A 27150-nucleotide genomic window follows, 5' to 3' on the forward strand; every position below is an offset into this window, starting at 1 on the left:
TGGACTTTCCCAAAAGCTGAATCAACCAGCGGGACGTCAGCACTTATGGCCATGGTGGTGATGAGTGGAGCAATGTCTGCAGTGAAGTCCTTGTACTGCTCATCAACTTTGAGGACATGTGGATCTGGCAGCTCCCCTCGCACTGCCTTGTAACGTTTACTCCTTTGAAAAATCGAATTCCACAGTAAGGACTTTGTACACTCATACAACAAAGGTTATACAGTAAGCAAAGCATACATAGGAAAATTAATTTTACCTTACACCATCAGCAACTGTAAACTGCTTCGGCTTGGAGGACAAAAATACCATGTCACTTACTCTGCCTGGTTTCACACCCTATTAATTACATAAAAGAATGATCACACTACTTTAAATGTTTGTTGATGTGACATAGTACATCAGCTCATAATGTAGCTTGTTGAAGAAATAATTTAACTTTGGTATGGTTGGGAACACATACTCACCATGGTTCTTGGCTTGTGCCAGCGTTGTTGTTTCTGTGCAGCTTAGGACTGAGGGGTACAGCAGCCAGGTTCAGTGTGGAGTAGTGTGCAGTCTGAAACAGTAGTGCAACATTGTGGTTGCAGAGTGCTGTCCCAGCCACACAGGAGCACTCGGCCACTGCAATGTCCACCGGTACACGGTCTTCAAAGACAATCTAAACATAAAAAAAAAAACCAGTCAAAATCTCAGGCTAAATGAGTGGTGTCCAATTTTATATGCAAAGGAATGGTGTGGCTGCAGGTTTTTATTCCAGCCAAATATATAACAATAGATGCTTAAACAACTGATTACACTTGTTTAATTATATGTTTTTTGCTGCTCATTATGTAGCAAATACCTGCTTCCAACCCAGACCTTTACACACAAGTCGGGACACCCCTGGGCTTAATCACGGCAGGTTATCAATTGTATCACCAAGAGTATAAGCAATATAAGTTTACTCCCTCTTGCTGCAATATAAGAAATAACGATAAACTTATCTACCTTTTATCATATCCCTTGTCTCAATTTTCTTAGAATATTTTAAAGTTAGTGAATCACTGAACTGTGTTAGTAAAACAGTGTTAGTAAAACAAAGGAACAGGCGCAGGGTACAAAATACTTACCACTGCCAAGTCATTAAGATATTTGGACCCTGCATGTATTATACTAAATATACAGTAAATAACAACTGAGGCTGTGAACCAACAAACACTGTTTTTCCTCCCTACTCTGAGGTCGTGAGGTTTTTCACTCTTCCTCATCGACCTGTAACAGGTAGCCCTGATGCTCACTCTCCCTGACGAATCTCTGTTTGAAACTGTGGGCATTTAAACAGGACTTCATTTACAATATACATAAAAGTTACACTGAATGTCATTAAAACATCTGACACTGGATACAACCGTCGTTAGAGTCCTAGTTAGACAATAAGCTCAGCTAAATCACAGGGTGGGTGTGTAGCTAACTAGGCTGCCTAGCTAGCTGTGTAATGGTGTGACATACCTTCATAGTTGTCGATGTAACTGGATATATACATCTTATATCCTTTTTCCCTTTTGCTCCTCGGGGTTGAGCTGGCCGCTTGGACTATCCGATGCACATCGGTGATGGTAATCTTTGGTAGATCTTGGAGGCACCTAGTGTAAAACACAGCCATCTTCGCTTCTGCGCGTCTGTCCTGTGTGCCGGAGCGGAACTATTCACGCGCACCCTCGAAAAACCGGAAGTAGTAACACGTCATCCCGTGCAACTAGCGAATACCAGTTTCAAATGACAGTAAAATTGACCAATCATATCTTCCCTCTTAGTGGGCGGGCTTAACTGTATGATAATTTCCGCCTGCTGTGGCGACGCTAGCTGTCGTTAGCGTACCACCACTAGCTAGTTCCGATTCATTCCTTTGACGTCCTCGTGCGCGTTGTTTACATATTCCGCTTCCGAGGAACACGGAGCTGTGAACCTTATTTTGTTGGAACCTTATTTTTGTTAAGAAGTTATCTAGTACAGATATTACTGTTTATTGCGTGTCTAAAGCTGTACTGTCGTCTCAGTTTTTTTCTTTATTGCAGTTAATTAGGAGAGGAAACATTTTTTTTTCGGGGGGATGGGAGCGGGCCCAGGTTTAATGGTCACGGTTCGCTACTGATATACGGTCTGTGGTATGAACCCTTTGGGTACAAGCCAGGCTGCATCAGGTTATTGTAGCAGCCTGGCTGATTTGGTGTTTTAGTTAAAAAAATAGGAAATTGTCATATCACGTGCTACTCAACTTTGGAATGTTTGGTTTAGAATGTTTGGTTGGGAAGGTGGAATGTTTGGATTCAGTTTCGATGCTGAAAAGCTGAGAAATTGTCGCATGACATTTGGCTCTGAGAATTATCAAACCTACAATCTGAGAATCCTATCAATCCTACAATCCTTACAAATCTTCCCAGATCTTTCTATTTTTTCTAGATCTTTCTATCTTTCTATTCTTTCAAATTTTTCATCCAGGAGATTTTTTTTACCCCAGGAGAAGTGACCAGCCAAGGCAGGAACAGAAGAACAGAAGAACTTCATAGACACACCAGGTGAGAAAAATATATTTTCATATACTGTACATAATTTTATACTTCTATGTAAGACAGTATATTTAGTTCTTATGAGTATGGATTTCCATAGGCTTGTTCATAATTATTAAAAATTAAATATACACATTTATGTAGTAGGTTTCTAAGGTTCAGAAAAATAACATGTATATTTATTCTGCTGATGACTGTCAAGCTCTTTATTTCATGTGTACAGGATAATATAATTAATGGAGCATGGGTTATTTCTTTGATTTCTTTGACTCAGCACAATTTTCATAAATCCCACCATGTTAACATTGTCCATGTGGCCATGGAAAAAGCAAATAAAAATAAACATTTTTAAAAAGAAACAGATTTCTAACATCACAAATTCTTAAGCATTCTCCCCACATTCTGATGACATCACATGGCACCATAGCCCTTCTTATAATCACTTGTTCATTGGGAAACACTTACAAGGCATTTGAGCCTCACTGTGAGGCGTGCTGGGTTTCACTTTACCTGCTGTGGGATTTTCAGGTGTGCCCTACAACCCCCAAGAGACAGTGATCCACAGACAATATAGCAATATCTGTCTACTGCACTGTTATTCGTATAGTACATAATCTTTTTCTTAATGTTCAGTCAACATGACAGCAGATGCCCTTCGGAGACCAGTTGGAGACCAGTTGATCCTGGAAGAGGATGAGAATTATCTCCCATCTGAACAAGGTACATTAGCTGTCGCATACTACCTGTTACAGTTTAGGACCCCGGATAAAACTTTAATATATGTTACTGAAATGGTATACTTTAATATCCACCATTGATAAAGTCTACAAGCTACAACAGTTCCATCATTTAATAACTAAATTATAATGTTGACATAATAACTTAATAATATATAATAATAATAATAATAATATATAATAATAATATTAACAACACATGTCCAGTTGGGACTCTTGTATGTTCGTCCAAGCTATAGCTACACTTTATAACATAGAATCAATCTCCATGCATTATGGACTTAACTATTTGAATTTGTGGGATTTTACTTGATTTGAAAATATCATACTGATTGTGGGTATATTCATCTTATCCGTATTCCTCCTCAGAGGTCCATGAGTATGCCAGAGAAATTGGCATTGACCCTGATGGGGAGCCAGAGCTGCTGTGGCTGGCCAGAGAGGGGATTGTAGCCCCACTACCTCCTGATTGGAAACCCTGGTAGGACAAACTCATTCTCATACAGTCACCCAGTTTTCTTATCCTTACACACAGAGCAGTGAGCGTTGGTGTGAGCGTTGGTTCCTTTTAGTAAAATCCAAGCATACTCTAATGTGCCCTTAATTGAGGAATGGCTTCCATTCCAAGAACTCTACGTATCATTCATGCTGTCTCATTCATTCAGGCTCTTGATTACCTGACGTACCAAGGCCCTTTGTCCCCTGTAACTCAGTTATAATTTTAAGTACCATTTATAGAAGTAGGATGCATCAGGACTTTATTGTGAGTGTCATAATGTCACACGGACTCTCTGGAAGCTTGCAAGAAGTGGGCATTGAATCACTTATGACCTAGGTGATTAGATGAGCAAATTAGACAGCCCAACTTTTTTTTAAAGACCTTGGAACTGCAAGTCTGGAGAAGACTGAATATTTTGACTGGGAAGTAAGACTGGGCAAGAGAAAATATAACAGACAGAGGAGGATTTTTGAAGTTGGAGAGTATGATGTGACATGAAAGATCAGACACAATTTAACATATTAAATCATTTTTGGATTCTGTATTCAAATGGTTTGGGGGGAAGTATGTTATAACCTTATTGTCAGGTGTAACAGTGGTGTCTTTATATGAGTCAGTACCTTCATACATAAAACACATAAAGACAAGATCCAGGGGATATTTAATGTTAGTTGTCCCCGAAACTAACAATTGCAAAGTATAAAATTAATATTTCATCACTCTATGCAGCAGATTTGCTTGTAGACTTGGCCTTCTGGCACTATTAATCTGAGCAATGAGACCCAGAGCACCACTCAGTGTTTCAGATGTTGACATATTGACACCTTTGTGGACAGTCCTGTGCTGGAGAACCTAGGCTTGTCTACATGTCATGTGTTTTTATGTGTGTGTTTATCTATGTGATGAGCTTGTCTCTCTTTCCTACTCTCCAGTCAGGATGTGACTGGAGAAGTATACTATTTCAACTTCTCCACGGGCCAGTCCACCTGGGACCACCCCTGTGATGAGCACTACCGCCAACTAGTGGCCCAGGAGCGGGAGTGTGCTCAGCCATGCCACGGCCATGCCATGGATGAAGAGGAGGAGGATGAAGAGCCGAAGAAGGCGTCTGTCCATGAGGTGAAAACACCTGCTAGAATATAATGCTCTGATTTTTAGCTCACTGTCACCTTTGTAGTCTTTACACTGCAGTTGTTCACACATTATGTTCCCAGCTTTTATACACATTTATACAGCGCCACTAACATCACTGTGTGTGCTCACGTGATCTTGGTGTTACTGTAGCACCTTGCTCTACCTGTCACACACACACACACACACACACACACACACACACACACACACACACACACAGATCTTGTGAATGTCTGTACATGCATGTTTATGCATGTGTGTTTGCATGTGTTGGTGTGTTTGTCTGTGTATGAGCAGGACAGTGAACTCAGGGTGGCAGAGGAGACTGAGCTGGACGTGGACGAAGAAAAGAAAAAGAGAGAGAAGGAGTGTGTGTGTGTGTGTGAGTGTATGTGTGGTGAGTTGTCTGGTCTGTTGCAGGAGGTGAGGGAGGAGGTGCAGAGGGAGCACAGCAGGAAGCTGGAGCAGCTGTCGCAGGAGTACCAGGAGCAGCTCTTCACCCTCAGACATGAGCACCTGGAGGAGGTGCAGAGGGAGCACAGCAGGAAGCTGGAGCAGGTGTCGCAGGAGCACCAGGAGCAGCTCTTCACCCTCAGACAAAAGCACCTGGAGGAGGTGTGGCAGGGAGAATTCATTTACTCACAGCTCAGTGATCACCTGAGAGACCGAGCCAATGTGTGTTCATCACACGGTGTGTGTGCAGGAGAGCGTGGAGAGGGAGCGCTTGTTGAGGGCTCATCTGGAGGAGAGGGAGAGGATGCAGGCTTCGCACACGTCCCAGCTGGATCAGCTCAGACTACAGCTCGACTCTCAGCTCCAACACACCCACAAAATACACATGCAGAAAGTAAGATCCCACACCCATACGATACTCACGTGCAAAAACGCCTCTTCTGCCGTACCCAGTCGGGTGTTTATGTGTATAAAGACGGTGAGAGTTGTTTGTATTTGTTTGTTTTTCTTGTGTGTGTGTTTAGGCGTTAGAAGTGCAGAAGATGATTGAGCAACTGGACATGAAAACCAAAGAGCTCAAAACTCAGGAACTGCTACTCCAAACTCAGGTACTTTACCTGCGTTATTTGAGTGTGTGTGTGTGTGTGTGTGTGGGTGTGCTACTCCAAACTGAGATACTTTACCTGCTTTATTTGAGTGTGTGTGTGTGTGTGTGTGTGTGTGTGTGTGTGGGTGTGCTACTCCAAACTCAGATACTTTACCTGCTTTATTTGAGTGTGTGTGTGTGTGTGTGTGTGTGTGTGTGGGTGTGCAACACCAAGCTCAGGTACTTTACCTGCTTTATTTTAGTTAACTGACTCAATGACCTGTTTTGAAGAAAAAAAATGAATAGGTCATGTCTGGAGTGTGTGTGTGCGTGTGCATGTGCGTGCATGCATGTGTGTGAATCTTCAGTCCAGTCACTCAGCTGCCTGATAAAATGATCTGTGTGTGTGTTTGTACTGTTGGTCTGTAGGCTGCAGATTTGAAGAAGAGGAGACAACAGCTGAGTGAGGAAGGAGATGAAGTTGAGAAGGGGATAGAGGTGAGTGTGTGTGACCAGGTGTGTGTGTGTGTGTGTGTGTGTGTGTGTTTCATTGTGAACTGTTATGCTAGGTTGTGTGTGTCCCCCAGGTGTGTGTGTGTGTGTGTGTGTGTGTGTGTGTGTGTGTGTGTGTGTGTGTGTGTGTGTGTGTGTGTCATTGTGAACTGTTATGTTAGGTTGTGTGTTTGTGTGTCCCCCAGGCTCTCTCACGTGTCCTGAGAGAACGGGACAGTCTGCGTGCAGAGCTGGACCAATTAAGAGATGAGAGGAGGAGAGAAAGGGAGGAGCTGGATAAAGAGAGAGAGGGAAGGAGGAGGGAGAGGGAGGAGAGCAAGAGGATGATGGAGGAGAGAGAAAAACTTCAGGCTAGATGTGATGAACTCCACAGAAGGCTCAGGTAATACACACACAAACACACACACACACACACACACACACACATACACACACATTAGCTTTGACCAAGTCAGTACTGGTCTCTGGTGACACAAATGCAAGGTACACAGAGTGTGTACATGTACAGATCTGTGTTGGTGTGGAGGGCTCCCTCCAAGTGGAGGAAATGGAACCTCCTCTCTCCCCTGTGCCCACCTCCCACAACCTCCCGCAGCATAGACAAGTATGTGGGTGTGGGTGGGGAGGGAGGCTGTCCGATTGTATGTATTTATCATATGTTTATATACTCGTTTGTAATCTCCTCTCTCTCTCTCTCTCTCTCTCTCTCTCTCTCTCTCTCTCTCTCTCTCTCTCTCTCTCTCTCTCTCTAGCTTGCAGGAGTATATTTCAGGTGAAGGTGTCCAGCAGAGAGCAAGACAGTTCTTGGAGAAACAGACCAGCTGTCTGAGAGTGAGACAGGCGGCACTAAGGACGGCCCACCCCAGCCCGCAGAGGTCCGCTGCAGGAGGCTCTGCTCAGCCTCTCTGCCAGGTCCGTCAAGTCTAGTCAGTTTTATTTATAAAGCGCTTTTTACAAAACATGGTGTCACAAGCGCATGGGTCCAGATCCCTATTGAACAAGACAGGGGCAAGTGTGGCAGAGACAAACTCCCTATGCGGATTAGGAAGAAACCTTGGGAGGACCAAGACCCCAAAGGGAAGCCATGCTCAATTGGCCCAGCAACTTTAAGTTCATATTTATAGTCCTGTGTCTATCTGAGCAGTCACAGTCTCTCCAATATGGATGCTGGCCGTATTGGCACATGCATCCACGGCATCAGCACATCCACTGGCAACCCAGAGCATCTTCTAGCTCCTTTATGGAATTGTCTTTGTAGAAACATGTAGTCAAGATACAGAATGCAGGTTAATATGTAAAATCAAATTAAACTTCCATATATATAGCACACGTGCCAGTGACTTAGCATGTGGCTCCAGCAGGCTTATCCCTAGCAGCATAACTAAAGGGAGGGGCCTGGAGGTGACCACAGGCATGAGGGTACTGAGACATTACTCTGCCTTCGGCTGTAATCTTGTGCTTTGAGAGAGCAGCAGGTGAGATGATTATGGTATGCAGTGAGTTCACTCGGATATTGTGGAGGACTATTTAATGCTTTATAGGCCAACAGAAGAATTTTAAAATCAGTTTGATATTTAAACAGGAGCCAGTGCAATGCTGAGAGAGTAGGACTAATGTGATGCACTTCTCAAGGCCTAGTTAGGACTCTGGCTCTTGGATTCAAGTTGGAATGCAGCAAGTTGGACTTTCTTTAGGGACTGTTTAGAGCATCCAATTAAAAGTAGTCCAATCTTGATGAGATTGTGGACCAGTTTCTCTGCGTCTGATACCGAACGTACATGTCTCAGCTTGGCAATATTACATGAAGGTGCAAAGGCAGCATTAGTGACATTGCATATGTGTGTGTCAAATGAAAGATCCTAATCACTAGTGACGCCTAAACTTTTAGCAGGAAATTCAGGTGTTACTGAAAAGCCATCTAGTGTAATAAGAAGATCAGACCCATTGCTTCTAGCACCCTTGGATCCAAGAAGTAACACCTCAGTCTTATTAGAATTTAGAAGAAGAGAATTAGACGCCATCCAGTTCTTTATTTCTTGGATGCAGTTCTCAGTTTTGGTAGTAGTGTTGACATCATCCAAATTAGAATATATATATATATATATATATATATATATATATATATATATATATATATATATATATATATATATATATATATAACTGAGTCAGTTATATATATATATATATATATATATATATATATATATATATATATATATATAACAGAGTATCATCTGCATAGCAATGGAAGCTAATACCATGCCTACAAATGCTTGCTAGCCTATATAATGAGAATAACATGGGACCCAATACAGATCCTTATGAGCATTCATTATTTTCAAGTACAAATTTGTAACGATCGGTCAGGTAGGATTTGAACCAGGAGAGTGATTGACCTTTTATCTGAGAATATTAAGAGATCGTTAACTACTTTAGACGGTTTCAGTGCCGTGGTGGGTCTAAGCACGTTAGGTCTTGCAGTGCCTACAGCCATGTAGCCAGGTCAGATGGGAGAGAGTAGGAAGTATGAGTATAGCTCCTCTTAGATGTTCTGCTCCCCTGTGCTGTAGGAGGTGAGTGAGCTGGAGAAGCTGAGGGAGAGGGTCCAGAAGGGCCACGCGATCCTGAGAAAGAAGGAGGAGAGACTCGGCCAGCTGGAGACGTCACTGGCAGAGGAGGTAACACACACATACACACACACACGTATGCCTGCACCCACACACTTACGTACAAACCCACATTAATACCTACCTGGGCTTTACAATGTTTTACTGTCTCAGCTGTCATGTGATGAAGGCGAGCGGCTCGTGGGAGATCGGAGAGTCTCTGATGTCACAGAGTCAGAGACGAGCGGTGTGTGTGGCCAAGAGGAGACGAGTGAGACACACACTCCATGTGCATGCACAACACACACACACGGGCAGACATTTTGAGAAGGCACTAATTTTGGTTTTCACAAAGTTTACTACCACAGTTTTTTTTTTATGGTGGCAAGGAAGCAAACTGTGAAAACTAAAAATATGCCCATAACTGTAAACAGCTCTAGAGTCCACTCTGGTCTTGTTGGTTCATAGTTATCTGATGTTTTTATTTCTCTAGCAGTAATACACCCAAACTCTGGTCTTCCTCTCTGCTACTCCCACTCTCTGTTTCAGCACATGCAAGGCCAGTGAAAGTGCAGCAGTTAGCAGAGTCCCTGCAGCAGATCTCTGGCCAGCTGAACACAGTGCTGGGTGAACTGGGATCTTTCACTGGGAGGAGCGTCCAGCCCCTCCCTCAGCCACCTCCGTCCTCCTCCTTCCCTCCTGCCCCGTCCTGGGCATGGACACCAAGCCCCGCCTCCTCTTCAGTGGCTCAGAACAGCTTCTTACACTCCACCATTAATGGTCAGTGTTGGGAACGTTACTTTAAAAAAGTAATTAGTTATAGTTACTCACTACTTGTTCAAAAAAGTAACTGAGTTAGTAACTGAATTACTCTATAATAAAAGTAACTCGTTACCAGGGAAAGTAACTATTTGCATTACAGTTAAAAAAAAGTTATATGCCAATGAATAAGGATTTTTTGAAAAAGCAGTTTTCACATTGATTTTCTGTGCTAGGATAATGCCGATCTTTTCCAGTGTAAGGGTGGTGCAGTGTAGAGACCTGCTGTGTCAAATTGGCTTCAGAAATCTAAACCGCACTACCTGTATTAAGACTGCTCTGATTTTAGGAGTTTCCATGGATACCAGTGCCCGCTATCCCATGAGGGCTACCAGAGCATATAGTGGATACACTCCAGCAAGGTGACTACACACACTTGCACACCTGTGCAGGCTCGGTCACAATCTCTCACTCTCACTCTCGCTCACAGGATCAGTGCTGCTGTTGATTTTGAAAGGAAAATTGATGAACTCATACAGTGCTTTTCCATTATGTGTGTGCGTGTGTGTGTGTATGTGTGTGTGTAGTCTCTCCTCTGAGCTAGATGGCCAGAGGCTGCAGAGACTGATCGACGACAACAAAAGGTGGCTGGAATCACGACGCAAAGACCCAAATGTGTATCCTTTCACAATCTCTCTCCCCCTCAGCTTATACACATGTACGTATCACACACAAACCAGTACGGGAACAGAATGCATCATATTTTCACACACACTCTCTTGCACCCTTGTGTTCTCCTGAACCTCTGCCCAGGCCTCTCTTCACACGCTACCCAGCTGCCCCGCACACCAATGGGCTGGTCCAGCTCAGCCTGGACAAGAAGAATCAGATCAAGGTCTACCATTACTGAAGAGGCACAACCCACTGATGTCCATGTATGTCCAGTGCAAACAAATCAATGGATAGACAGAATACAAACATGCCTATGGACATAAGAGAACACACATAAAATTGTCAAGAGACTTCTGTATAGTGTTATATAGAATGTATAACACTAATGAGATTAAGCACAGTCGTGTGCATCTACAGTGTACAGATACAGTGTTTAAAGTGTAGTATTCAACACATCTGTCCCCTTTAATCCCTTCATACCTTTGTATGTGTTGATGCCATTAAACAACTGCTGTACAAGTTCATATCCACAACAGAAAAGCCTCATAAATCCTGATGACAGGATTATCTTGATCTAGATATTATAGTCCCTAATCTTAGTCTGAAGATGAGGATCACCAACAGAGGTTGTGTAAGCCATATGAAGGTTACAGCTTCCTAGGAGTGTTGTGCTTCACAAAACAACGTGTTTACAGATGTGACACTTGGGGACCAGACAGTGCTTAGCCTGTAAATCCTTTTCATGTAGATATGAAATTTTGCATTTATTTTTGTAAAACGAATAAATCTGTGGTGTTTTACATCAGTGTGGCTTGTGATGTTTGATGGTGTGTGTTTCACTTCTGTGCTTACAGTAAGATCAGGAATAGACCTTCTGTTCAGCAATAGCACTTCTACTGCACACCGATTCTGCAGCACATGCCCCACCGTGGATTCTTCTCAGCTCCACCACGAGTGCAGTCAGAAGAAAGCAGAACAATGACTTGCAGCAGAGAAAAAAACTGCCGTTTTTGCACATCACAGAAAAGTGAATAAAGTTTAATCTGATTCTAGACCTGCTGTAATTGTTATTTTACCGATCTACAGGACATCCTGACACACACCCACTTGCGCTACTGAGAAAACATACAAATGCTTTATTCAGTAATCTCAACCATCAGTTATTAAAAACACAACTTTTTTTTTTTTTTACATCTGTGCAAATTAGATTCCACCATGTTCACTATCACAGAAGGACTAGTAAAGTGTCCTGGTGAACTAGAGTATTCACTCCTCAGTCAAACCCAAGAGGCCCCAAACCAACATGGAAGGGAGCAGATTGACTAACACACGACTCGGGCCACGTAGGAAAAGAAACAACAAGTACAAAATGCATTGACGTTTGCATGGCAGGTTTGATTTTTCCTACGATTTTTCCTTCCCTCTAAAGAGGAGTCACCAACTGCATGAAGGGTCAATCACACCTGGTATTAACAATACATTTGGTGATTAGTGTGTTCACCAAATTCAACTGTAAGCAGGGCCACAAAACCCACCTCCAACATGTGTTCTGTGAATGCCTGATTGACTAGATCTAAAACGTTATCACTGTGAGCCTGCTTGAGCAGATCTGCACCACTCTTGGGTAAAGGAGATGCCTGTGGTTCGAACATTATTAGAAGACCATACCATAAACTCTGCAATCTAGGTCTGTCCCCCTCACTGTGCTCATGGATCAAAGACTTTCTCACTAACAGACCACAAGTGGTAAGAATAGGGGACCACACATCATCCCAAATCATTTTAAACACTGGTACACCGCAGGGCTGTGTGCTCAGTCCAGACCTCTTCACACTTTTTATGATTGCAGCCCCATCCATGTCTTCAACACATTTGTGAAATATGTGATAGACAGTAGTGATAGACTGCATCTCTAACAACAATGAAACTCAGTACAGAGAGGAGATTCAGCACCTGGCACGGTGGTGCTCAGACAACAACCTAGCTCTGAACACCACCAAAACTAAAGAGATCATCAGAGACTACCGCACAGTTAAAAGAACTGCACATGCCCCTCTACTCATAGATGGAGATGAAGTGGAACGTGTGCACAGCATCAAATACCTCGGACTCCACATCACAGCTGATCTCACCTGGACTCTAAATACCAGTGGGGAACCGTCAGGGCCCTCTATGCCCTCTCAGAGGGCCTAAAAATATTCTTAAAACATAAATATATATAATATAATTTATCCAATTTTATTTTATCTACTTACAGTTTGACAATCGACATCTAAACAATTACAAAAATATAAGCAAATAAATTATTCACCCCTGTCTATTCAATCTGTGTTGGAAGGTGAGGGGTTAAGTGGAAGCCTGTGAGTCTGTGTCTCCCCCTATCAGCACTGTGATGCCCGTTGTTCGTTTACAGAGGGCCTGGCAGTTATAATTCAGCGCAATTGGCTCCATGCACAAGATGGCGTCCATTCTGTTTCCGGCATTTGAGGGTGTGCATGAGAAGTTCCGGTCTGAGCACTTCCGTGGTTTTAGTATTAATATCAACACGAAGAGATAGCGAGCTAGTTGGAAATAATGAGTGCATTCAGGGTTAAAGAGAGAAGACTGGCCTTATTATATTATAGTTATATGTATATATATATATATATATATATATATATATATATATATATATATATATATATATATATAGTTATATACTTATTATAGTTATATAGTTTTGTATAGTTATATATATACATTGTTATTGTTTTTTTATATAATGTTTGCTTATTTGGTGCTTGTAAATAGTTTTTTTATGAATGTTATAATAACTCCTTGACCATAATTGATTAACACTAGAATGACTGAAATTTCAAGATCCTGAGGACATCACCCCTCCTTCTTCCCAGTAATTAAGAGAGCCATAAGTCAGCCTTTATTATGTTAATTCATAGAGAAACACTCAGGCAGCAACTCTGTGGTACATTCAGAAAGCCCCCTAGTATAACATCTCTCTTTCACTCCCTTTCTCTGTCTCATATATATATATATATACACACACACACAAACACACACACGTTATAGTTACATATAGACATCCACACTGTATACACTACATTATTGATTGTTGTTAGTGTAACATCTCAGTCTCTTCCTTTTCTCTCTGTAACACTAGTACTTACTACTAGTAACACTGTAACTTACCAATTTAGTAGAGATATACAGAAGAGAGCTCAATTCAATTTCATTATTTCAGTGAGGGTTATGGCAGTTTATATATGCATATTTCATGCTTGGAAACAACCAAGTCAACCAAGTATTCTTTAGTCATTCTAGTGTTAAACAACCATTATTCAGTTTCTGTATTACATCTTTTTTTTTATTATACACTAAATGAGTACAACTTTAATGCCACCTTAATTTATTTTATCAGCTCTACAAATATAGGGCAGTTCTATATTTACATCTTGTAGTTCTTCTGTCTCTCTGTATAAGATTCTGCTCAGTCTGGTTTCGGCATTGTTTTACACATATGGGAAAGCATGGTAGCATAAAGAAAAGGACTCAATGTCAACACATTTAAGATTTATTAAGAATCAATCATTAAAATATCATTAGTTCATAAATTTACTGCATTTTAAATAGATAACTGCCAAACGTGATGAGAAGTCATTACACTGACATGTAAAAATAAAAAAATTAAAAATCTCCCTTCTCTCTAATGGTTTTAGCCACTTCAGTCTCTGTATATGCGCTGAATGAGAATATCATCCTCTGCAAATACAACAAAATCACACCACTCCATACCTGTAAGTAGGAGCTGGCCTTGTACCTGCCAGTAGTAACTGTGAGTCTGCTTCAATTTCAGTGTGCCACTCTGCATTTTCAGGTAGCTACAGTCCACATAGCTTTTTGCATTGGGGTATTTAATTTCCACCAGTCCAAAGGGTGGGCTCTCAGTCGGGTCAAACACCAGACCATCAGGAGATGCCCCTAACCAGGGGGCATCAGGGTGGATGACAAACCCACAAGGCCAGTAATTGGTGTTTTTTATTCTGCAGTACTCCTGTATGGCAACCGGTTCCAGTGCCAATCCCCTCTTCATTGCAGCAGTTTGATTCACTCCCTTTCGAATCCTTTGTGACAGGATTTCTGCAGAACTCTGACCTCTGACATGGCATATTTCCCTGAATCGGGAGGAAGTTATTCTTGGCCCCCTGACTCGGTGCCACTCCACAGAGTTGCTCTGCTCTCTGATGGCAACCTCTATCTTCCTTGCCATGTCAAATGTAGTGACAAGTGACTGCAGATGGAGGTGTTGTTGGTGACTGCACACGAACTGGCAGTTAGTAGGCTCAAGCCTATAGCCGTCTACAGGTAGAGGTGGTGGCAGAGGGGCATCTGGATGGTGTACTACAACCCAACTCACTGGTACTGGATGCTGGTAGGATATGGGACTACCCGCCTGGACTTTCCCAAAAGCTGAATCAACCAGCGGGACGTCAGCACTTATGGCCATGGTGGTGATGAGTGGAGCAATGTCTGCAGTGAAGTCCTTGTACTGCTCATCAACTTTGAGGACATGTGGATCTGGCAGCTCCCCTCGCACTGCCTTGTAACGTTTACTCCTTTGAAAAATCGAATTCCACAGTAAGGACTTTGTACACTCATACAACAAAGGTTATACAGTAAGCAAAGCATACATAGGAAAATTAATTTTACCTTACACCATCAGCAACTGTAAACTGCTTCGGCTTGGAGGACAAAAATACCATGTCACTTACTCTGCCTGGTTTCACACCCTATTAATTACATAAAAGAATGATCACACTACTTTAAATGTTTGTTGATGTGACATAGTACATCAGCTCATAATGTAGCTTGTTGAAGAAATAATTTAACTTTGGTATGGTTGGGAACACATACTCACCATGGTTCTTGGCTTGTGCCAGCGTTGTTCTGTTTCTGTGCAGCTTAGGACTGGGGGTACAGCAGCCAGGTTCAGTGTGGAGTAGTGTGCAGTCTGAAACAGTAGTGCAACATTGTGGTTGCAGAGTGCTGTCCCAGCCACACAGGAGCACTCGGCCACTGCAATGTCCACCGGTACACGGTCTTCAAAGACAATCTAAACATAAAAAAAAACCAGTCAAAATCTCAGGCTAAATGAGTGGTGTCCAATTTTATATGCAAAGGAATGGTGTGGCTGCAGGTTTTTATTCCAGCCAAATATATAACAATAGATGCTTAAACAACTGATTACACTTGTTTAATTATATGTTTTTTGCTGCTCATTATGTAGCAAATACCTGCTTCCAACCCAGACCTTTACACACAAGTCGGGACACCCCTGGGCTTAATCACGGCAGGTTATCAATTGTATCACCAAGAGTATAAGCAATATAAGTTTACTCCCTCTTGCTGCAATATAAGAAATAACGATAAACTTATCTACCTTTTATCATATCCCTTGTCTCAATTTTCTTCAAATATTTTAAAGTTAGTGAATCACTGAACTGTGTTAGTAAAACAGTGTTAGTAAAACAAAGGAACAGGCGCAGGGTACAAAATACTTACCACTGCCAAGTCATTAAGATATTTGGACCCTGCATGTATTATACTAAATATACAGTAAATAACAACTGAGGCTGTGAACCAACAAACACTGTTTTTCCTCCCTACTCTGAGGTCGTGAGGTTTTTCACTCTTCCTCATCGACCTGTAACAGGTAGCCCTGATGCTCACTCTCCCTGACGAATCTCTGTTTGAAACTGTGGGCATTTAAACAGGACATCATTTACAATATACATAAAAGTTACACTGAATGTCATTAAAACATCTGACACTGGATACAACCGTCGTTAGAGTCCTAGTTAGACAATAAGCTCAGCTAAATCACAGGGTGGGTGTGTAGCTAACTAGGCTGCCTAGCTAGCTGTGTAATGGTGTGACATACCTTCATAGTTGTCGATGTAACTGGATATATACATCTTATATCCTTTTTCCCTTTTGCTCCTCGGGGTTGAGCTGGCCGCTTGGACTATCCGATGCACATCGGTGATGGTAATCTTTGGTAGATCTTGGAGGCACCTAGTGTAAAACACAGCCATCTTCGCTTCTGCGCGTCTGTCCTGTGTGCCGGAGCGGAACTATTCACGCGCACCCTCGAAAAACCGGAAGTAGTAACACGTCATCCCGTGCAACTAGCGAATACCAGTTTCAAATGACAGTAAAATTGACCAATCATATCTTCCCTCTTAGTGGGCGGGCTTAACTGTATGATAATTTCCGCCTGCTGTGGCGACGCTAGCTGTCGTTAGCGTACCACCACTAGCTAGTTCCGATTCATTCCTTTGACGTCCTCGTGCGCGTTGTTTACATATTCCGCTTCCGAGGAACACGGAGCTGTGAACCTTATTTTGTTGGAACCTTATTTTTGTTAAGAAGTTATCTAGTACAGATATTACTGTTTATTGCGTGTCTAAAGCTGTACTGTCGTCTCAGTTTTTTTCTTTATTGCAGTTAATTAGGAGAGGAAACATTTTTTTTTCGGGGGGATGGGAGCGGGCCCAGGTTTAATGGTCACGGTTCGCTACTGATATACGGTCTGTGGTATGAACCCTTTGGGTACAAGCCAGGCTGCATCAGGTTATTGTAGCAGCCTGGCTGATTTGGTGTTTTAGTTAAAAAAATAGGAAATTGTCATATCACGTGCTACTCAACTTTGGAATGTTTGGTTTAGAATGTTTGGTTGGGAAGGTGGAATGTTTGGATTCAGTTTCGATGCTGAAAAGCTGAGAAATTGTCGCATGACATTTGGCTCTGAGAATTATCAAACCTACAATCTGAGAATCCTATCAATCCTACAATCCTTACAAATCTTCCCAGATCTTTCTATTTTTTCTAGATCTTTCTATCTTTCTATTCTTTCAAATTTTTCATCCAGGAGATTTTTTTTTACCCCAGGAGAAGTGACCAGCCAAGGCAGGAACAGAAGAACAGGAGAACTTCATAGACACACCAGGTGAGAAAAATATATTTTCATATACTGTACATAATTTTATACTTCTATGTAAGACAGTATATTTAGTTCTTATGAGTATGGATTTCCATAGGCTTGTTCATAATTATTAAAAATTAAATATACACATTTATGTAGTAGGTTTCTAAGGTTCAGAAAAATAACATGTATATTTATTCTGCTGATGACTGTCAAGCTCTTTATTTCATGTGTACAGGATAATATAATTAATGGAGCATGGGTTATTTCTTTGATTTCTTTGACTCAGCACAATTTTCATAAATCCCACCATGTTAACATTGTCCATGTGGCCATGGAAAAAGCAAATAAAAATAAACATTTTTAAAAAGAAACAGATTTCTAACATGACAAATTCTTAAGCATTCTCCCCACATTCTGATGACATCACATGGCACCATAGCCCTTCTTATAATCACTTGTTCATTGGGAAACACTTACAAGGCATTTGAGCCTCACTGTGAGGCGTGCTGGGTTTCACTTTACCTGCTGTGGGATTTTCAGGTGTGCCCTACAACCCCCAAGAGACAGTGATCCACAGACAATATAGCAATATCTGTCTACTGCACTGTTATTCGTATAGTACATAATCTTTTTCTTAATGTTCAGTCAACATGACAGCAGATGCCCTTCGGAGACCAGTTGGAGACCAGTTGATCCTGGAAGAGGATGAGAATTATCTCCCATCTGAACAAGGTACATTAGCTGTCGCATACTACCTGTTACAGTTTAGGACCCCGGATAAAACTTTAATATATGTTACTGAAATGGTATACTTTAATATCCACCATTGATAAAGTCTACAAGCTACAACAGTTCCATCATTTAATAACTAAATTATAATGTTGACATAATAACTTAATAATATATAATAATAATAATAATAATATATAATAATAATATTAACAACACATGTCCAGTTGGGACTCTTGTATGTTCGTCCAAGCTATAGCTACACTTTATAACATAGAATCAATCTCCATGCATTATGGACTTAACTATTTGAATTTGTGGGATTTTACTTGATTTGAAAATATCATACTGATTGTGGGTATATTCATCTTATCCGTATTCCTCCTCAGAGGTCCATGAGTATGCCAGAGAAATTGGCATTGACCCTGATGGGGAGCCAGAGCTGCTGTGGCTGGCCAGAGAGGGGATTGTAGCCCCACTACCTCCTGATTGGAAACCCTGGTAGGACAAACTCATTCTCATACAGTCACCCAGTTTTCTTATCCTTACACACAGAGCAGTGAGCGTTGGTGTGAGCGTTGGTTCCTTTTAGTAAAATCCAAGCATACTCTAATGTGCCCTTAATTGAGGAATGGCTTCCATTCCAAGAACTCTACGTATCATTCATGCTGTCTCATTCATTCAGGCTCTTGATTACCTGACCTACCAAGGCCCTTTGTCCCCTGTAACTCAGTTATAATTTTAAGTACCATTTATAGAAGTAGGATGCATCAGGACTTTATTGTGAGTGTCATAATGTCACACGGACTCTCTGGAAGCTTGCAAGAAGTGGGCATTGAATCACTTATGACCTAGGTGATTAGATGAGCAAATTAGACAGCCCAACTTTTTTTTAAAGACCTTGGAACTGCAAGTCTGGAGAAGACTGAATATTTTGACTGGGAAGTAAGACTGGGCAAGAGAAAATATAACAGACAGAGGAGGATTTTTGAAGTTGGAGAGTATGATGTGACATGAAAGATCAGACACAATTTAACATATTAAATCATTTTTGGATTCTGTATTCAAATGGTTTGGGGGGAAGTATGTTATAACCTTATTGTCAGGTGTAACAGTGGTGTCTTTATATGAGTCAGTACCTTCATACATAAAACACATAAAGACAAGATCCAGGGGATATTTAATGTTAGTTGTCCCCGAAACTAACAATTGCAAAGTATAAAATTAATATTTCATCACTCTATGCAGCAGATTTGCTTGTAGACTTGGCCTTCTGGCACTATTAATCTGAGCAATGAGACCCAGAGCACCACTCAGTGTTTCAGATGTTGACATATTGACACCTTTGTGGACAGTCCTGTGCTGGAGAACCTAGGCTTGTCTACATGTCATGTGTTTTTATGTGTGTGTTTATCTATGTGATGAGCTTGTCTCTCTTTCCTACTCTCCAGTCAGGATGTGACTGGAGAAGTATACTATTTCAACTTCTCCACGGGCCAGTCCACCTGGGACCACCCCTGTGATGAGCACTACCGCCAACTAGTGGCCCAGGAGCGGGAGTGTGCTCAGCCATGCCACGGCCATGCCATGGATGAAGAGGAGGAGGATGAAGAGCCGAAGAAGGCGTCTGTCCATGAGGTGAAAACACCTGCTAGAATATAATGCTCTGATTTTTAGCTCACTGTCACCTTTGTAGTCTTTACACTGCAGTTGTTCACACATTATGTTCCCAGCTTTTATACACATTTATACAGCGCCACTAACATCACTGTGTGTGCTCACGTGATCTTGGTGTTACTGTAGCACCTTGCTCTACCTGTCACACACACACACACACACACACACACACACACACACACACACACACACACACAGATCTTGTGAATGTCTGTACATGCATGTTTATGCATGTGTGTTTCATGTGTTGGTGTGTTTGTGTATGAGCAGGACAGTGAACTCAGGGTGGCAGAGGAGACTGAGCTGGACGTGGACGAAGAAAAGAAAAAGAGAGAGAAGGAGTGTGTGTGTGTGTGTGAGTGTATGTGTGGTGAGTTGTCTGGTCTGTTGCAGGAGGTGAGGGAGGAGGTGCAGAGGGAGCACAGCAGGAAGCTGGAGCAGCTGTCGCAGGACTACCAGGAGCAGCTCTTCACCCTCAGACATGAGCACCTGGAGGAGGTGCAGAGGGAGCACAGCAGGAAGCTGGAGCAGCTGTCGCAGGAGTACCAGGAGCAGCTCTTCACCCTCAGACAAAAGCACATGGAGGAGGTGTGGCAGGGAGAATTCATTTACTCACAGCTCAGTGATCACCTGAGAGACCGAGCCAATGTGTGTTCATCACACGGTGTGTGTGCAGGAGAGCGTGGAGAGGGGAGCGCTTGTTGAGGGCTCATCTGGAGGAGAGGGAGAGGATGCAGGCTTCGCACACGTCCCAGCTGGATCAGCTCAGACTACAGCTCGACTCTCAGCTCCAACACACCCACAAAATACACATGCAGAAAGTAAGATCCCACACCCATACGATACTCACGTGCAAAAACGCCTCTTCTGCCGTACCCAGTCGGGTGTTTATGTGTATAAAGACGGTGAGAGTTGTTTGTATTTGTTTGTTTTTCTTGTGTGTGTGTTTAGGCGTTAGAAGTGCAGAAGATGATTGAGCAACTGGACATGAAAACCAAAGAGCTCAAAACTCAGGAACTGCTACTCCAAACTCAGGTACTTTACCTGCGTTATTTGAGTGTGTGTGTGTGTGTGTGTGTGGGTGTGCGACTCCAAACTCAGATACTTTACCTGCTTTATTTGAGTGTGTGTGTGTGTGTGTGTGTGTGTGGGTGTGCTACTCCAAACTCAGATACTTTACCTGCTTTATTTGAGTGTGTGTGTGTGTGTGTGTGTGTGTGTGTGGGTGTGCAACACCAAGCTCAGGTACTTTACCTGCTTTATTTTAGTTAACTGACTCAATGACCTGTTTTGAAGAAAAAAAATGAATAGGTCATGTCTGGAGTGTGTGTGTGCGTGTGCATGTGCGTGCATGCATGTGTGTGAATCTTCAGTCCAGTCACTCAGCTGCCTGATAAAATGATCTGTGTGTGTGTTTGTACTGTTGGTCTGTAGGCTGCAGATTTGAAGAAGAGGAGACAACAGCTGAGTGAGGAAGGAGATGAAGTTGAGAAGGGGATAGAGGTGAGTGTGTGTGACCAGGTGTGTGTGTGTGTGTGTGTGTGTGTGTGTGTGTGTGTGTGTGTTTCATTGTGAACTGTTATGCTAGGTTGTGTGTGTCCCCCAGGTGTGTGTGTGTGTGTGTGTGTGTGTGTGTGTGTGTGTGTGTGTGTGTGTGTGTGTGTGTGTGTGTGTGTGTGTCATTGTGAACTGTTATGTTAGGTTGTGTGTTTGTGTGTCCCCCAGGCTCTCTCACGTGTCCTGAGAGAACGGGACAGTCTGCGTGCAGAGCTGGACCAATTAAGAGATGAGAGGAGGAGAGAAAGGGAGGAGCTGGATAAAGAGAGAGAGGGAAGGAGGAGGGAGAGGGAGGAGAGCAAGAGGATGATGGAGGAGAGAGAAAAACTTCAGGCTAGATGTGATGAACTCCACAGAAGGCTCAGGTAATACACACACAAACACACACACACACACACACACACACACACACACACACACACACACACACACATACACACACATTAGCTTTGACCAAGTCAGTACTGGTCTCTGGTGACACAAATGCAAGGTACACAGAGTGTGTACATGTACAGATCTGTGTTGGTGTGGAGGGCTCCCTCCAAGTGGAGGAAATGGAACCTCCTCTCTCCCCTGTGCCCACCTCCCACAACCTCCCGCAGCATAGACAAGTATGTGGGTGTGGGTGGGGAGGGAGGCTGTCCGATTGTATGTATTTATCATATGTTTATATACTCGTTTGTAATCTCTCTCTCTCTCTCTCTCTCTCTCTCTCTCTCTCTCTCTCTCTCTCTCTCTCTCTCTCTCTCTCTCTCTCTCTCTCTCTCTCTCTCTCTCTCTCTCTCTCTCTCTCTCTCTCTCTCTCTCTCTCTCTCTCTCTCTCTCTCTCTCTCTCTCTCTCTCTAGCTTGCAGGAGTATATTTCAGGTGAAGGTGTCCAGCAGAGAGCAAGACAGTTCTTGGAGAAACAGACCAGCTGTCTGAGAGTGAGACAGGCGGCACTAAGGACGGCCCACCCCAGCCCGCAGAGGTCCGCTGCAGGAGGCTCTGCTCAGCCTCTCTGCCAGGTCCGTCAAGTCTAGTCAGTTTTATTTATAAAGCGCTTTTTACAAAACATGGTGTCACAAGCGCATGGGTCCAGATCCCTATTGAACAAGACAGGGGCAAGTGTGGCAGAGACAAACTCCCTATGCGGATTAGGAAGAAACCTTGGGAGGACCAAGACCCCAAAGGGAAGCCATGCTCAATTGGCCCAGCAACTTTAAGTTCATATTTATAGTCCTGTGTCTATCTGAGCAGTCACAGTCTCTCCAATATGGATGCTGGCCGTATTGGCACATGCATCCACGGCATCAGCACATCCACTGGCAACCCAGAGCATCTTCTAGCTCCTTTATGGAATTGTCTTTGTAGAAACATGTAGTCAAGATACAGAATGCAGGTTAATATGTAAAATCAAATTAAACTTCCATATATATAGCACACGTGCCAGTGACTTAGCATGTGGCTCCAGCAGGCTTATCCCTAGCAGCATAACTAAAGGGAGGGGCCTGGAGGTGACCACAGGCATGAGGGTACTGAGACATTACTCTGCCTTCGGCTGTAATCTTGTGCTTTGAGAGAGCAGCAGGTGAGATGATTATGGTATGCAGTGAGTTCACTCGGATATTGTGGAGGACTATTTAATGCTTTATAGGCCAACAGAAGAATTTTAAAATCAGTTTGATATTTAAACAGGAGCCAGTGCAATGCTGAGAGAGTAGGACTAATGTGATGCACTTCTCAAGGCCTAGTTAGGACTCTGGCTCTTGGATTCAAGTTGGAATGCAGCAAGTTGGACTTTCTTTAGGGACTGTTTAGAGCATCCAATTAAAAGTAGTCCAATCTTGATGAGATTGTGGACCAGTTTCTCTGCGTCTGATACCGAACGTACATGTCTCAGCTTGGCAATATTACATGAAGGTGCAAAGGCAGCATTAGTGACATTGCATATGTGTGTGTCAAATGAAAGATCCTAATCACTAGTGACGCCTAAACTTTTAGCAGGAAATTCAGGTGTTACTGAAAAGCCATCTAGTGTAATAAGAAGATCAGACCCATTGCTTCTAGCACCCTTGGATCCAAGAAGTAACACCTCAGTCTTATTAGAATTTAGAAGAAGAGAATTAGACGCCATCCAGTTCTTTATTTCTTGGATGCAGTTCTCAGTTTTGGTAGTAGTGTTGACATCATCCAAATTAGAATATATATATATATATATATATATATATATATATATATATATATATATATATATATATATATATATATATATAACAGAGTATCATCTGCATAGCAATGGAAGCTAATACCATGCCTACAAATGCTTGCTAGCCTATATAATGAGAATAACATGGGACCCAATACAGATCCTTATGAGCATTCATTATTTTCAAGTACAAATTTGTAACGATCGGTCAGGTAGGATTTGAACCAGGAGAGTGATTGACCTTTTATCTGAGAATATTAAGAGATCGTTAACTACTTTAGACGGTTTCAGTGCCGTGGTGGGTCTAAGCACGTTAGGTCTTGCAGTGCCTACAGCCATGTAGCCAGGTCAGATGGGAGAGAGTAGGAAGTATGAGTATAGCTCCTCTTAGATGTTCTGCTCCCCTGTGCTGTAGGAGGTGAGTGAGCTGGAGAAGCTGAGGGAGAGGGTCCAGAAGGGCCACGCGATCCTGAGAAAGAAGGAGGAGAGACTCGGCCAGCTGGAGACGTCACTGGCAGAGGAGGTAACACACACATACACACACACGCATGCCTGCACCCACACACTTACGTACAAACCCACATTAATACCTACCTGGGCTTTACAATGTTTTACTGTCTCAGCTGTCATGTGATGAAGGCGAGCGGCTCGTGGGAGATCGGAGAGTCTCTGATGTCACAGAGTCAGAGACGAGCGGTGTGTGTGGCCAAGAGGAGACGAGTGAGACACACACTCCATGTGCATGCACAACACACACACACGGGCAGACATTTTGAGAAGGCACTAATTTTGGTTTTCACAAAGTTTACTACCACAGTTTTTTTTTATGGTGGCAAGGAAGCAAACTGTGAAAACTAAAAATATGCCCATAACTGTAAACAGCTCTAGAGTCCACTCTGGTCTTGTTGGTTCATAGTTATCTGATGTTTTTATTTCTCTAGCAGTAATACACCCAAACTCTGGTCTTCCTCTCTGCTACTCCCACTCTCTGTTTCAGCACATGCAAGGCCAGTGAAAGTGCAGCAGTTAGCAGAGTCCCTGCAGCAGATCTCTGGCCAGCTGAACACAGTGCTGGGTGAACTGGGATCTTTCACTGGGAGGAGCGTCCAGCCCCTCCCTCAGCCACTTCCGTCCTCCTCCTTCCCTCCTGCCCCGTCCTGGGCATGGACACCAAGCCCCGCCTCCTCTTCAGTGGCTCAGAACAGCTTCTTACACTCCACCATTAATGGTCAGTGTTGGGAACGTTACTTTAAAAAAGTAATTAGTTATAGTTACTCACTACTTGTTCAAAAAAGTAACTGAGTTAGTAACTGAATTACTCTATAATAAAAGTAACTCGTTACCAGGGAAAGTAACTATTTGCATTACAGTTAAAAAAAAGTTATATGCCAATGAATAAGGATTTTTTGAAAAAGCAGTTTTCACATTGATTTTCTGTGCTAGGATAATGCCGATCTTTTCCAGTGTAAGGGTGGTGCAGTGTAGAGACCTGCTGTGTCAAATTGGCTTCAGAAATCTAAACCGCACTACCTGTATTAAGACTGCTCTGATTTTAGGAGTTTCCATGGATACCAGTGCCCGCTATCCCATGAGGGCTACCAGAGCATATAGTGGATACACTCCAGCAAGGTGACTACACACACTTGCACACCTGTGCAGGCTCGGTCACAATCTCTCACTCTCACTCTCGCTCACAGGATCAGTGCTGCTGTTGATTTTGAAAGGAAAATTGATGAACTCATACAGTGCTTTTCCATTATGTGTGTGCGTGTGTGTGTGTATGTGTGTGTGTAGTCTCTCCTCTGAGCTAGATGGCCAGAGGCTGCAGAGACTGATCGACGACAACAAAAGGTGGCTGGAATCACGACGCAAAGACCCAAATGTGTATCCTTTCACAATCTCTCTCCCCCTCAGCTTATACACATGTACGTATCACACACAAACCAGTACGGGAACAGAATGCATCATATTTTCACACACACTCTCTTGCACCCTTGTGTTCTCCTGAACCTCTGCCCAGGCCTCTCTTCACACGCTACCCAGCTGCCCCGCACACCAATGGGCTGGTCCAGCTCAGCCTGGACAAGAAGAATCAGATCAAGGTCTACCATTACTGAAGAGGCACAACCCACTGATGTCCATGTATGTCCAGTGCAAACAAATCAATGGATAGACAGAATACAAACATGCCTATGGACATAAGAGAACACACATGAAATTGTCAAGAGACTTCTGTATAGTGTTATATAGAATGTATAACACTAATGAGATTAAGCACAGTCGTGTGCATCTACAGTGTACAGATACAGTGTTTAAAGTGTAGTATTCAACACATCTGTCCCCTTTAATCCCTTCATACCTTTGTATGTGTTGATGCCATTAAACAACTGCTGTACAAGTTCATATCCACAACAGAAAAGCCTCATAAATCCTGATGACAGGATTATCTTGATCTAGATATTATAGTCCCTAATCTTAGTCTGAAGATGAGGATCACCAACAGAGGTTGTGTAAGCCATATGAAGGTTACAGCTTCCTAGGAGTGTTGTGCTTCACAAAACAACGTGTTTACAGATGTGACACTTGGGGACCAGACAGTGCTTAGCCTGTAAATCCTTTTCATGTAGATATGAAATTTTGCATTTATTTTTGTAAAACGAATAAATCTGTGGTGTTTTACATCAGTGTGGCTTGTGATGTTTGATGGTGTGTGTTTCACTTCTGTGCTTACAGTAAGATCAGGAATAGACCTTCTGTTCAGCAATAGCACTTCTACTGCACACCGATTCTGCAGCACATGCCCCACCGTGGATTCTTCTCAGCTCCACCACGAGTGCAGTCAGAAGAAAGCAGAACAATGACTTGCAGCAGAGAAAAAAACTGCCGTTTTTGCACATCACAGAAAAGTGAATAAAGTTTAATCTGATTCTAGACCTGCTGTAATTGTTATTTTACCGATCTACAGGACATCCTGACACACACCCACTTGCGCTACTGAGAAAACATACAAATGCTTTATTCAGTAATCTCAACCATCAGTTATTAAAAACACAACTTTTTTTTTTTTTACATCTGTGCAAATTAGATTCCATCATGTTCACTATCACAGAAGGACTAGTAAAGTGTCCTGGTGAACTAGAGTATTCACTCCTCAGTCAAACCCAAGAGGCCCCAAACCAACATGGAAGGGAGCAGATTGACTAACACACGACTCGGGCCACGTAGGAAAAGAAACAACAAGTACAAAATGCATTGACGTTTGCATGGCAGGTTTGATTTTTCCTACGATTTTTCCTTCCCTCTAAAGAGGAGTCACCAACTGCATGAAGGGTCAATCACACCTGGTATTAACAATACATTTGGTGATTAGTGTGTTCACCAAATTCAACTGTAAGCAGGGCCACAAAACCCACCTCCAACATGTGTTCTGTGAATGCCTGATTGACTAGATCTAAAACGTTATCACTGTGAGCCTGCTTGAGCAGATCTGCACCACTCTTGGGTAAAGGA

At 42.6% G+C, this 27150-nt stretch overlaps 4 protein-coding genes and 1 long non-coding RNA gene across 12 annotated transcripts; 3 read left to right on the forward strand and 2 right to left on the reverse strand.

Moving 5' to 3' along the window:
* Positions 1 to 8: 8 nt before the first annotated feature.
* On the reverse strand, positions 9 to 493 carry LOC143477261 (uncharacterized). The gene is made up of 3 exons (XR_013121534.1): positions 465 to 493; positions 257 to 336; positions 9 to 162 (listed from the first exon to the last, which is right to left on the reverse strand). It is a non-coding gene; the product is annotated as an uncharacterized LOC143477261 (long non-coding RNA).
* A 1357-nt stretch (positions 494 to 1850) lies between these two features.
* LOC143477987 (uncharacterized) lies at positions 1851 to 11562 on the forward strand. 5 transcript variants are annotated; one of them, XM_076976891.1, is made up of 18 exons: positions 1851 to 2555; positions 3180 to 3266; positions 3653 to 3764; positions 4715 to 4901; positions 5214 to 5351; positions 5442 to 5531; positions 5620 to 5763; positions 5894 to 5977; positions 6385 to 6453; positions 6654 to 6850; positions 6977 to 7072; positions 7221 to 7380; positions 9042 to 9149; positions 9252 to 9348; positions 9627 to 9857; positions 10186 to 10258; positions 10424 to 10554; positions 10650 to 11313. In XM_076976891.1, exons 2-18 carry the CDS (start codon positions 3185 to 3187, stop codon positions 10829 to 10831), a joined length of 2181 nt encoding a protein of 726 aa, XP_076833006.1. In that variant the 5' UTR covers positions 1851 to 2555; positions 3180 to 3184; the 3' UTR covers positions 10832 to 11313. The 5 variants fall into 5 exon arrangements, with proteins under 5 accessions (XP_076833006.1, XP_076833004.1, XP_076833005.1 ...); XM_076976890.1 differs by adding an exon at positions 11363 to 11562 and having other exon boundaries at positions 1855 to 2555; positions 5214 to 5531; positions 10650 to 10771; XM_076976893.1 differs by adding an exon at positions 11363 to 11562 and having other exon boundaries at positions 1856 to 2555; positions 5214 to 5531; positions 10424 to 10513; positions 10650 to 10771.
* Positions 11563 to 14226: 2664 nt separating this feature from the next.
* On the reverse strand, positions 14227 to 16801 carry LOC143478354 (uncharacterized). Its single transcript, XM_076977306.1, has 4 exons — positions 16444 to 16801; positions 15421 to 15615; positions 15213 to 15292; positions 14227 to 15118 (listed from the first exon to the last, which is right to left on the reverse strand). The coding sequence occupies exons 1-4, from the start codon at positions 16447 to 16449 to the stop codon at positions 14227 to 14229; spliced, it is 1173 nt and encodes a 390-aa protein (XP_076833421.1). The 5' UTR covers positions 16450 to 16801.
* Positions 16802 to 16831: 30 nt separating this feature from the next.
* LOC143478355 (uncharacterized) lies at positions 16832 to 20530 on the forward strand. The gene is made up of 6 exons (XM_076977307.1): positions 16832 to 17511; positions 18136 to 18222; positions 18609 to 18720; positions 19671 to 19857; positions 20167 to 20471; positions 20515 to 20530. The coding sequence occupies exons 2-6, from the start codon at positions 18141 to 18143 to the stop codon at positions 20528 to 20530; spliced, it is 702 nt and encodes a 233-aa protein (XP_076833422.1). The 5' UTR covers positions 16832 to 17511; positions 18136 to 18140.
* A 62-nt stretch (positions 20531 to 20592) lies between these two features.
* On the forward strand, positions 20593 to 26573 carry LOC143478219 (centrosomal protein of 164 kDa-like). 4 transcript variants are annotated; one of them, XM_076977181.1, is made up of 13 exons: positions 20593 to 20717; positions 20848 to 20931; positions 21331 to 21399; positions 21622 to 21818; positions 21969 to 22064; positions 22300 to 22459; positions 24056 to 24163; positions 24264 to 24360; positions 24638 to 24868; positions 25197 to 25269; positions 25435 to 25565; positions 25661 to 25782; positions 26374 to 26573. In XM_076977181.1, exons 1-13 carry the CDS (start codon positions 20628 to 20630, stop codon positions 26374 to 26376), a joined length of 1461 nt encoding a protein of 486 aa, XP_076833296.1. In that variant the 5' UTR covers positions 20593 to 20627; the 3' UTR covers positions 26377 to 26573. The 4 variants fall into 4 exon arrangements, with proteins under 4 accessions (XP_076833296.1, XP_076833298.1, XP_076833295.1 ...); XM_076977183.1 differs by having other exon boundaries at positions 25435 to 25524; XM_076977180.1 differs by lacking the exon at positions 26374 to 26573 and having other exon boundaries at positions 25661 to 26324.
* Positions 26574 to 27150: the final 577 nt, after the last annotated feature.

This window comes from Brachyhypopomus gauderio, chromosome 16 (assembly GCF_052324685.1).
Source record: "Brachyhypopomus gauderio isolate BG-103 chromosome 16, BGAUD_0.2, whole genome shotgun sequence".
NCBI lineage: Eukaryota > Metazoa > Chordata > Actinopteri > Gymnotiformes > Hypopomidae > Brachyhypopomus > Brachyhypopomus gauderio.

Excerpts from the sequence above, each read along its gene's own strand:
- LOC143478354 (XM_076977306.1), bottom strand. Across the intron at positions 15,293-15,420 it reads GGCACAAGCCAAGAACCATG|GGTGTGAAACCAGGCAGAGT; the intron begins GTGAGTATGTGT and ends TGTAATTAATAG. Across the intron at positions 15,119-15,212 it reads ACAGTTGCTGATGGTGTAAG|GAGTAAACGTTACAAGGCAG; the intron begins GTAAAATTAATT and ends GATTTTTCAAAG.
- LOC143478219 (XM_076977180.1), top strand. The coding sequence starts at position 20,628 with ATGCAGGCTTCGCACACGTCCCAGCTGGATCAGCTCAGACTACAGCTC. Across the intron at positions 22,065-22,299 it reads ACCTCCCGCAGCATAGACAA|CTTGCAGGAGTATATTTCAG; the intron begins GTATGTGGGTGT and ends CTCTCTCTCTAG. Across the intron at positions 25,270-25,434 it reads AGTGGATACACTCCAGCAAG|TCTCTCCTCTGAGCTAGATG; the intron begins GTGACTACACAC and ends GTGTGTGTGTAG.
- LOC143477987 (XM_076976889.1), top strand. The coding sequence starts at position 3,185 with ATGACAGCAGATGCCCTTCGGAGACCAGTTGGAGACCAGTTGATCCTG. Across the intron at positions 7,381-9,041 it reads CTGCTCAGCCTCTCTGCCAG|GAGGTGAGTGAGCTGGAGAA; the intron begins GTCCGTCAAGTC and ends CCTGTGCTGTAG. Across the intron at positions 9,858-10,185 it reads CTTACACTCCACCATTAATG|GAGTTTCCATGGATACCAGT; the intron begins GTCAGTGTTGGG and ends CTCTGATTTTAG.
- LOC143478355 (XM_076977307.1), top strand. The coding sequence starts at position 18,141 with ATGACAGCAGATGCCCTTCGGAGACCAGTTGGAGACCAGTTGATCCTG. Across the intron at positions 18,223-18,608 it reads TTATCTCCCATCTGAACAAG|AGGTCCATGAGTATGCCAGA; the intron begins GTACATTAGCTG and ends ATTCCTCCTCAG. Across the intron at positions 18,721-19,670 it reads CCTCCTGATTGGAAACCCTG|TCAGGATGTGACTGGAGAAG; the intron begins GTAGGACAAACT and ends CCTACTCTCCAG.